The sequence below is a fragment of the Poecilia latipinna genome, unplaced genomic scaffold (assembly GCF_001443285.1).
Source record: "Poecilia latipinna isolate Pla-1442-1.1 unplaced genomic scaffold, P_latipinna-1.0 Scaffold3702, whole genome shotgun sequence".
NCBI lineage: Eukaryota > Metazoa > Chordata > Actinopteri > Cyprinodontiformes > Poeciliidae > Poecilia > Poecilia latipinna.
The window spans coordinates 29,274-39,615 of record NW_015116318.1 but is presented as its reverse complement, the minus strand read 5'-3'; the positions used below and the strand labels follow the sequence as shown (position 1 = coordinate 39,615).

The window sequence follows — 10,342 nt, the reverse complement described above, 5'->3', positions numbered from 1 at the left end:
ATTCATGGCAGTATTTTACATCGCCTTCCACCCACTAATTAAAGTGACTTTTAAGACCCAAAACGAAAGTGAGAAAATCACTGTGGACCCATTCAGAAAATTTAAATAGAACAACAGATGTTCTCCAAATACTAATGCAACACACAAACAAATATTCTGAACACAGACAAAAATGAACATGTAGGAAAGTGAGACTTTCAGCTGCTTCCATTCACTGCTGCTCATACGAAATGAGCTATTCTAGAGAAACACTCGTTAGTATAAAAGCTAAATCTTGGAATATCACTGCTGGTCAGAATAGGAGCAAAAATCACAATGTAAATCTGGATATTGAGTTTTTCTCCTCATTGGTGGATAACAGGTAAACAACATACATAGTGTTTGCATGAGCTCTGTAAAGCCTGAAACAAGCAATGCTCTCAGATAACCTTTCTCCTGACTTCCTCTCTTCAATGGACAGATCGCTATTCTTTATCTTTGCCCTATAAACTCACATTCGAGCTGAGTACATAGCCACCTACTTTTGTCTCAATGTGGCCATTGTGTTACGCGTTTATGTGGGTTTTGTTGTTCTTTCCATAACGCTGTCCCTCTCTGGCTGCTTTCCGTTCCTTGCTCTGCTGCCTCGTGCCAGCTTTCTCTTTCATTCTTGCTATTTAACATTTGCAATGAATTTATGCCATTTGGGGGCAATGGCTTTGAAACTAGTCACAATAATCAAGCCTGATTCTTTGTTTGCAGACTGAAAGTCATACTGCCATATTTAAATGTTTTATCATGAAAGCACCGTTCTCGTGCTTCACTGTTCGGTCTGGACATCCGTTCTGATCAGGATTGTCTTTTTAGGATTTATGATTGTATGATGTTCTTTCACAATATTCACAACTTTGCGTCAGGAGATTTCTTGGATTAAAGAAACTGATTGCATAGAAAGTCTCATTCTTTTAACCCTCCTAGTGTTGCAACCCTGTTTCAGAACTGGTTCAGAAGTGAGCTGTCTCTCTTTGTTCTTTTGCATAAAAAGGCCTCCGCTGCTCTAACTGATGTCACTATAGCTATTTTTTACACATCCTTTTTAATGTAGCTTTGTTCAGTCAGATTTTACAAAGGTGCCACCTCTTCCTGCTTCTCTCTCTACCTCAGTGAAAGCGCTTCATCATTATTTTTTTTAATTCCTTCAATCTTTGGAACGGCAAACACTTATAACAACACTTCCAATCTGACGTTCAGTGAGTGCATTCGCTCATGTTGTGTCCAAAGCAGTGTTTTAAATGTAATTACCGTATTTTCCGGACTGTAGAGCGCACCTCACTATAAGCTGCATCTACAAAGTTTTCTTTTTAAAAAAATAAAAACAAACTGGAAACGTACATAGATAAGCCGCACCGGGCTATAAGCCGCTGGTATCTCCGCCACTCTCGGTTTTTAATAAATCTGCTGGATCTATTAAGGACGCAGCCCTGCGTCTCCAACGCCCAACCATGGATTCATTCACGCCGAGCTTAGCGGCTGTCGATCTGCACTGCCAGATCGACAGCCTTCAACTTAAAAGCTGCATCATGGTTGTGGCAGTATCATGCTGTGGGGCTATCTTTCTATATATGGAGAGGAACAACTCCCTCCAAATTTACCGTCACCTTTACTTTTCAGCCGGTTAAAACGTAAATGCAACCCAGCTTTTCAAATTGATCCAAAAGAACATCAAAATAGTTATTTTTTTAAACGGTAAGGCAAATTAATATTGGTATAAAAGTACTGAAAGTCTTAATCTGATGAATTTACTTTACACCCTAAGCACATTAATTTGTCTTTCCACAATGTTTCTGGTATTTATCTTCAAATCTCCCCACTTCTCTGCTGTGTTTCAACGTAATCGCCAGAACTGCTCAAGTCCCTGAAACATGTCCTCCATTTTGACCCTCGGACTCCATTTCATCTCACCAAGATGAATGGAGTCCGCTTTCTTCCTCCTCCGAGTGGGTGTTTCTGCTATTCAGAGCTTTGTTGTCATGGTTACCTCTCTCTCTCTCTTTTTGTTTTTTATCTGAATGTTGTGAAAGTTCAGCTTCCACTGACTCCGCGATACACCCCTTGTTCATCATTCATTGTCTGTTTTTTTTGTTTGTCTGTTTGTCTTTTAGAGTAACACATTCTGACTTTCGAAACGGCTTCGTCTTCATCGTTCTGTATCAACACCAGCTTGGGCCTGAGATGACTTGCGTCTGTCTAAGCACCCTTGCTGAACTTCCACTTCCTTTTTTATTTATCTAACCCTTCTGCTCCTTTTAGAGCGGTGCCGCCTTTTCATATTAAGTGACAAAAAAAAGAAAAGAAAAGAGAAAAAAAACCCAAAGCATAAATTCACACTGAAGCTTCTTTATGTGGTTACAACTTCTAACATCAGTCCTCACAGCATCTAATCTTAAATCGTGACCTTAGACGGAGTTCAGGCGGCTTCAGTGTGACTCTTCACAATCGCTTCAGTTTCCTTGTTGCTGCTGAAGAAGTGTCGGCTCGTCCGCTCACCTTCTTGTCTGAGCAGCTCGAAGCTTTGCCTCGCTAGTGTTGCACTGCAAGTGTTGATGATCCTCACGCGCTCGTTGCTGTTCAGGCGCTTGTACTTGATATCCACCCTGCTGACAAACTGGAGTGACAGAAGGCAGCGGTTAGTCTGACGGCGTTTCTTTTTAGGGGAAAACTGTTTCTGCTCCAGGTTCATTTTACAACCAGCTGCCTTCACTTTGATGCCGCCAGATAAAATCTAGAGCAGACAATTTGGCGATTTAATCTCAGCCTAAATCTAGACGAGAGATTGAATCAAAGAAAAACGTTCTCAGGTTGAACCTTTTAGCTGACATGCAAACCACCGTGACTGATGGGAAACTAAGGCGCAGCGTCACAGCGAACGCGCTCCCAATGGCGAAACACGGTGGTGGAAGCATCATGCTTTCCTTCAGTAGAGACACTGAAGCTAGAAAAATGGACGGCGCTAAATGCATGGCAGTCTGAGAAAGAAACGTGTTTAGAGCAGAGCTGCAATGCTCAAAAGTACAAACCTGAATCTTTTTCAGAATCTGTAGCAAGATTTCCAGATTTTTTATTTGTAAAAAAAAAAACACACACAAAAAAAAACATAAAACCTCGTCATACTGTCAGCACCAGACGTGTTTGGACTTTATTACCTGCAGGATCTGATTGAGGAAGATACTGGCTCTGGACAAGCGAGGGCTGGCCTTAATATCAGGAGGGGAGCCGGCCTCTTCTGGCTGTAAGCTGCTTGCCTAGGCACACAGCATCATAACACAATAAATAACAAATAATCAGTATTGATAAACGACACAGTAAAGATGTGGTGCAAAAAAAAAAAAAAAGAGACTGGGATGCAAGAAAGATTTTAGTAAAGACGCTGCAGATTGTCAGAGTTCAGTCTGAAAATGTACATGGTGTCAAAAGTTTGACATTTTTAGATCTGGAAAAGTTTCATAATTCTCTGAGCAGCTTAAACATTTGAGAAAAGACACAATTTGGGTGAGATTAAAAAAAAAAACAATTAAGTCGTTCATCTTTTAATTCATGATCTGCCGAATAGCATCCAACTAAATCTAGAATACTTCGGCTTTAAACAACAAGGTCTAAAAATGGCAAAATAAAATGGGTCAAAATTTAAATTCTGAATATCTTATTTATAGCTTTTTGTGCACTACTTTGCCAAATTTGCTTCTTCTTTGCCTTTCCTGCTGTAACATTTCCACAGGAAGCTATTAAGCAATGTTCAGACACATAAGAAAATAGACCTACTCCACCTACTTCTGTTAATTCACTTCTGCTAATTTACTTATCACTGAACAGCTTTGCACCAAAATGTGCATTAAAGACCTGTTGTCATGGTATCAACTTTACAGGCCACTCATGTCTTCTGGTTCTGTTTCTGCTCTGCATCTCCAGAACCAGAACCAAACATGGAGAAGCAGCATTCAGCTTCTATGTTCCTCTAATCTGGAACAAACGTTCAGAAAACTGCAAAACTGCGGAAAACACCAGGGTCCATTAAATCAAGGTTTAAGTCCCAGCTTAGGTTAAAAATAACTGGAACATTGATTAATATATTTGATGATGAATGTTGCTTGTTTGGCCATTATGTCATACAAATAAACTAAACTTAAATCAGACTTAAATTATTACTTTGTTGTTAGTTTGTTGTCGTCTCTGAGCGACAGCTAAAGAGATACATCTGGTGGATCCTCACCCTGCTGGTGCGGTGGCCTTCATTTTCTTCCTTCCCTCCTCGACAGACGAACTTCTGAATCTTTACCAGCAGCAGCTGCTGAGCTCTGCAGTCACACAAAAAAAACACTCGTAAAGCTCCAAAGATGCAAGGATTTAAATCAGCGCTGAAAACAAAGCAGAGCGGTGAGAAAGTAGAGGTCGGTTCTGCTGAAGGGGTTTCTTCTGTGGCTTGTGAAACTCAAGCAAATCACTTAATTTGTGATTCAGCAAAGGAGGCCGTTACATTTTCACGTCATCGTTTCGGTTCGTTGTTAGAAAAATGCTTCTTAAATTCACATGAGTCATTTTTGTAAAATAATTTGAAACAGTTGGAAAAAAAAATCTCAAATATTTAAGCAGGCCTGTCATGATGACTAATTTTGCTGGATGATTAATTGTTGCTGCACGATGATATTAATAATAATAATAATAAAAAAAAAATAATAATAATAATAATAATAGCTTTTGAGTCCATTTTCAAGTAATGCAGTGTTGATAGCATAAAATGAGAGTAGACCCTCTTCAAGATCAATAAACTTTCTAATGAAGATTTGACACTAGAACAGGAAGATATTTTAAATACCTAAAATAGATAAAACAATTAAAACGACAAATAAAATGGATTCTGTAGTTCCAGGAAACAAAACTGCCCTTCTAGAAAAAGGCTAGTGCAAAGAAATTTAATTGATCATCCGATTAATCTATTTATTGCAATAGGATTATCTTGAAAAGTTTTCCACGGGACGTGAGAAATATTTAGTCATAACCATCGATTCCTGCTACAGATTTTTCAATCGAACAGACAATGTGAGAAATCTTCACTCTCTTGAACCAAAGCGCCACACAAAGCTCTGCTCTGCACCTTTCAGACTGCCTGAAAGCGTCTAACTCTGAGTCCTACCGCGAGTTGCTGGGTATGGTGCCGCGCTCGGCCAGGTCCGTTCCGCTGTAGGGGTCGACGCGGGCGCACAGCCACTCGCAGCGGCCCTGGTGCCTGGTGTCCAGAACGTGCACCACCTCGTCGCAGCGCACGTTCAGGGAGCAGCTGTCCGACTGTCCGCAGATGTTCAGGTTGACTCGGATGTAGAAGGAGTCTCCAGACGCCAGCGTGCCGTCGGACAGGTTGCTCTGGAGCCGACGATAAGCTGGAGAACGGGCATGTGGCTTATTTAATATGAAGCCCAAAAACCAAGAAACATACTAAAACCCAAAGGATGCGCCAAAAGCTCGGTTTGTTTTCTAAATGTTTCCAGGCCGGCTCACCATTTAACCAATTTGTGATTCCATTTTGTATCTGAATCATGCTATTTCGTCTCTGTTTCTTAGTTGTACCTAAACCGTACAAACAGGCCATAAAATCAACCAACACAACGGCATGTTTCTTGAACTGAAAAGCTTTTCTTCTGTTGTGAAAAAAAAAAAAAAAAAAAACTATTTTACCAAGCACTGTCAGGTGAAATCGCTCAATCAGGTTTATTCATATACTGTGCACAATGCAGAGAGCTTGTAGGACAATCAATAACAAAGCAGGTCTGGGTGAAAAAGCTCTGCCAGGCAGAGACAACACTTGAGTTTATACCAGGGATTCAAAACAAGGGGCGAGACAGTCTGGCTCTGATGCAGCTGTGGGAAACAACTCCCAGCCTTGTACATGTAACCCAAATAGTTCTTTTGGTGAGAGTTCACAAGAATTTCATATAACATGGTCAGCTGATGTTAGCTTGTAGTAATTTTCCACCTCACTCCTTTGCCTGCACCATTTCAACTGTTTCCAGCTAGAGTTTGAGCTCTAGGTGGCGCTTATTAAGAACCAGGTGACTGAACTTGTGGCTAATGGTTCATTGATGGTGGATGTAATAAAAATGATGTTGCATAAAGAGAGATTCTTGCATTAGTTTGGCGTGGAGTGCTTTGGACAGTAACGTCACTGACTCGTTTTCCGTCACAGAAAAAACAAAACATAGCAACAAAAACACATTTGCATCCTCTTCTGAATCTAAACGGTCGTTGGCTGTGACTCACCGCGAGGGGATGCCGTTACCGTGTCGATCCGACACAAACACACGTACCGCTGCACTCTCTTCTTAAAGCCAGCTGCCGTTTATTTAAGCTTCTACAGCAATAAAAATGACTTACAGTCAAAACTGGCTCGATAGTGCAGCTTGATTGGTCCGGAGCAGTGCTGCAACGTCCAGTGGGCTTCTTCCTGAGTGCTGGTGTCCAGGGAAAGGCTCTGGTTCTCCCCTCTTACGGATCCCTCCAGCTGGTTAGTCGATCACAGAATAAACAAAGGTCAGAAACTACAACCAAGTAATTCCACTTTAACTTGGTTTGAGATGTTTCAGAATAAATCCTTGATGAGGTAAAAGATTTTCACCTCATATTTGACTCATTTAACTTTCAGAATGGAAATTAACTTCTTACCAGCAAGAGGTGGTGGCCTTCTCGCAGCCCTGCTCTCTCGGCGTTGGACCCAGCCTGAACCGACGAGATGAAAATCCCGCTCTCGTTGCCACCGACCAGCATGACGTCCTTCAAGAGGTTGTCGCCTTGCAGCGCCACCTCCTGCACCGGCTTGATGGTGGAGCTGATTCTGGAGAAGGAGGACAGAGACGGGCGAAACGGCCTGTGCGTCCACCGACACAGAAAAGAGGGGGTTGTCAGTGGGAGAATGTGGGGCATTTTTTTAATTTATTTTTTTAATTACGGTCGATGGAAAGTTGCAGAATACCTCTCCAAAGAGAACTTCCTGAAGATATTGTTGACCTGCTCCAGATCGTACGTGTCCATTCCCTCTGATTGATGGGAGGATGACGACGAGATCACAGAGTTAGGGCCATCTTCTGAGGCAAAGCAACGAAAATCAACACACACACACACACACACACACACACACACACAGAGAGAGAGAGATCAATCAAGATATTAACTTTGAAAAGATGTTTTTTAGAGCACTAACATCAAATTTATCATCTGTGTTATTTCTGAACATTACATAAAAGCACATTACCACACTCCATTTCCATGTTGTCACTATCGAAGTCAGAGAGACTACAAAGAAAACAGAAAACACTGTATTTTGTTTGCTCTCGCTTCAGGAAATGAGAAATAAATCAAATCAAATTCAATGAAAACTGGTGGGATCATAACGACCTGCAGTAAAAATAAGCGAGCTGTACCTGCGGAGCGGGAAGTCGTTTTCTTTCTCCCTCTCTCGTCTGTACAGCGATGCCTTCTCGGGAGGCTCTGGGACGATGGACATGATGCTGTCGTTACGGTAACGGAGCTGAAGTTTCAACAGGAAGAAAAACACTGAATCAGTTCAGACGACATCAGGTCAATCTCATTCATTTCAGTTAATAACAGCAGAATTCATTTCAATTAAAATGTAAAAAATAAATAAATTATTAAATTGAATAAGGGTTACTAATAAATTACATCATGAAAGTGAAATAAAAATGAAAAAAAAAATTCATAAGTTAAATTAAATATTTAATTGATTTCTAACAAACTTAAATTGAATTTAAAATTTTTATTGAATCACTTACTTTTAAACAAAAGCAATTGATTTACATTTAATTTAATTAATTTGATGAATTCAAAAATAATCCAATTTGATTTTAATCAATTAAAGTTAAGCTTCATTTAATCTGAAATAATTTTATTTCATAATAATTTCATTTATAATAATATCTATTAAATAATTTCAAAAAATTGCATTTTAATTAAATTCTAATTTAGTTTATGCATGCTAAGTTGCCCCCTCTTTACCATATTTTGCCTGCACTGCTCCACACAGGGGTACATGTTCGGTAGGGATGACGGAGCCGAGGGCAGTGGGAACGTTGGGGAAACTGGGAAACTGGGAGACGGAGGGAGAGAGTTGTTGTTGCCGTTGACGTTTGGCGTCTGGATCTCTAGGAAATCTCCGTTGACTGAAAAGTAGAGATAGATAGAGAGTTAAAGCAAACCAATCGACTGGCAAATATGCATTACAAGCTGAATCACGACGCCCTGCGTACCGGTACGATGGCTGGCATCTGAGGTGATCGGATTGTCTCTGAGCCCCGAAACCGGAGACTTACATCGGAGCTAAAGACAAAACGATGAAACAATTAATGTTGCTGCTCCTTTCTAGCCAGCTATGATGTCTCCTATGTTTATTAAACAAAAGTTGAGGGATATTAACACAGTTCAAGTTCAACCAATTACTTCCAGGTGGAAAAATGATTTAGATTTCAAACAACTTCAAAACTTAACTTGTGTGGCATGTTTTGTTTTGTTCCCACCGAACACGATTATTTCTCTTTTCAAAAAAGAAGCGAGTTGCTTTAAATATAACAGACATAAAGTACGGCTTACCCCCGCTTTAAGGTTCGGCCTGCGTTTGAGTCGTGGCTCGTCCGACGGACACTTCTCCTCGTGCGACTCATCGCTGGACCAGCATTGTTTATCCTCGGCCGCGTGAGAGATGATGGGCAACGGCATGTCCCTCGGCAAACTCTGCCAAAATAAAATACGTTTAACTTATGGTTTTAAATCACTTTCCAGCCTCCACATTTTGCTCAAGTTCATATGCAAGTTGGTGCTGGCGCTGCAGCAGAGCTAGCTGCAACAGGAAGTTAGAAAAGCAGCTGCTTTAAAAACAAAGTGACGTTTTTATCTTGGTTAGGGTTTTGTGGTAAGAGGAAACATTAAGTAGGGAACAATTATTTGGCAATATTTTATACACTGTTAGTGTTTGGGCTAGCCTATCACTAACATAAATAATTACTACTGCCCCCAATGGTGAATACGGGCAAAAACCTTTAACATTTATATCTATTATTGTTGTCACACTTAAAATCCATCTTTGATTTTGACTACATTTATATTCAATGTTAGGAAACAGTAAATATCGATACATCTTACAATTCTACAATCAGGTTGCTTTAGCTTTTTCAAACTGCTTCTTGACTGTTTTAAATTCCTGGTTATTGAGCAAAAAAGAAAAAAAAATATTTTCAAACATCACAATTTCTCCACTGAAAGATGTACAAAAACAATAGTTTGGATTTTACTACATTTTTCTGTGTCAGATTGTGCAACTGCAATAAAATACTGGAGGCTTTTTACTTATCTTTACTAATAAAACATATGTCCAGAATATTAAGATTTCTTATTATTCAATCTATACAGAAGGCAGATCAGTTAAATAGAGATAAATGACAACATTAAGTGTGTTTCCATATATACTGTGGAACACACTTATGATTGGCAGGACAGTAGATCATCAGAGGGAAACTGATGACTGTGGTGATGTGATCGTGTCTGACCTGGTCCAGGGGAATGTCCTTGGACATCCGTCGCAGGCGACTCTCTAGCGCCACCAGCTTGGCTTCCTTGCGGACGAGCTCGATGTGGAGCTCGTCGCTCTTCTCCTCCAGCTCTCTGATCTGCTTACGGTATTTGTCTTTGTCGACGAGGCTCTGAGAGAAGTGATGCTGGGCCTCGTCTCTGGCCCGAAACGCCTGCAGAAGCCAACACAGCAAAGTAAGAAAGAAAAAGTGTTGTTTTCATGCAAGGTGACCGACACGTTGAGTGTGTAGGAAGTGTAGAGTGTGTTTGACGCCGGTCACCTGGTCCCTCTCCTTCTCCACCTCATCCAGCTGAGCGGAGATGGTGTCTATGCGGTTGCGGTACATCTCGCAGTCCTTCTGCAGGGTGGAGCACTTCAGCTCCAGCTCCTCCTTCTCCTCCAAGTACTGCAAACGAAACAGACGGCACAGGCACCGTTATTTAAAGGTGTGGTAACACACATTATTTACACCAACACACAATTACTAAATGATGCTGCTGCTGCACACTGACGGCACACTTTTCCCTCACTGATTCAGTCTGAAGGACAGTTTTGTTTATAAACACTTCATATTTCATTTTATTTGTTTGTTTGTTTTTTGATATTTTGGATATTTAAAATCCAGTCCCAGTGTTAAATGTTCATTAGGATTTAAAGTTTATTAATCTTTGAGAATGTGTTGTTGCATTATTATGCCTTTACCATTATATTGCTTGAAAATTGTCTCAAAGCAATAAT

At 40.5% G+C, this 10,342-nt stretch overlaps 1 protein-coding gene across 4 annotated transcripts in view; it reads right to left on the bottom strand.

Moving 5' to 3' along the window:
- Window positions 1–2,431: 2,431 nt before the first annotated feature.
- card11 (caspase recruitment domain family, member 11) overlaps window positions 2,432–10,342 on the bottom strand; it is a 30,275-nt gene continuing 22,364 nt past the window's right edge. For 2 of the 4 annotated variants that reach the window (XM_015024538.1, XM_015024540.1), the window contains exons 8-21: window positions 9,885–10,010; window positions 9,582–9,776; window positions 8,629–8,769; window positions 8,289–8,358; window positions 8,038–8,201; window positions 7,446–7,552; window positions 7,277–7,317; window positions 6,998–7,109; window positions 6,691–6,892; window positions 6,403–6,529; window positions 5,168–5,411; window positions 4,247–4,331; window positions 3,183–3,281; window positions 2,432–2,644 (exon numbers count right to left, since the gene is read on the bottom strand). In XM_015024538.1, the coding sequence (XP_014880024.1) occupies window positions 2,447–2,644; window positions 3,183–3,281; window positions 4,247–4,331; window positions 5,168–5,411; window positions 6,403–6,529; window positions 6,691–6,892; window positions 6,998–7,109; window positions 7,277–7,317; window positions 7,446–7,552; window positions 8,038–8,201; window positions 8,289–8,358; window positions 8,629–8,769; window positions 9,582–9,776; window positions 9,885–10,010 (1,911 nt within the window). In that variant the 3' untranslated portion in view covers window positions 2,432–2,446. Of the gene's footprint in view, window positions 2,645–3,182; window positions 3,282–4,246; window positions 4,332–5,163; window positions 5,412–6,402; window positions 6,530–6,690; window positions 6,893–6,997; window positions 7,110–7,276; window positions 7,318–7,445; window positions 7,553–8,037; window positions 8,202–8,288; window positions 8,359–8,628; window positions 8,770–9,581; window positions 9,777–9,884; window positions 10,011–10,342 lie in introns of those variants that run through there. The other 2 variants (XM_015024541.1, XM_015024542.1) reach the window with 2 other exon arrangements.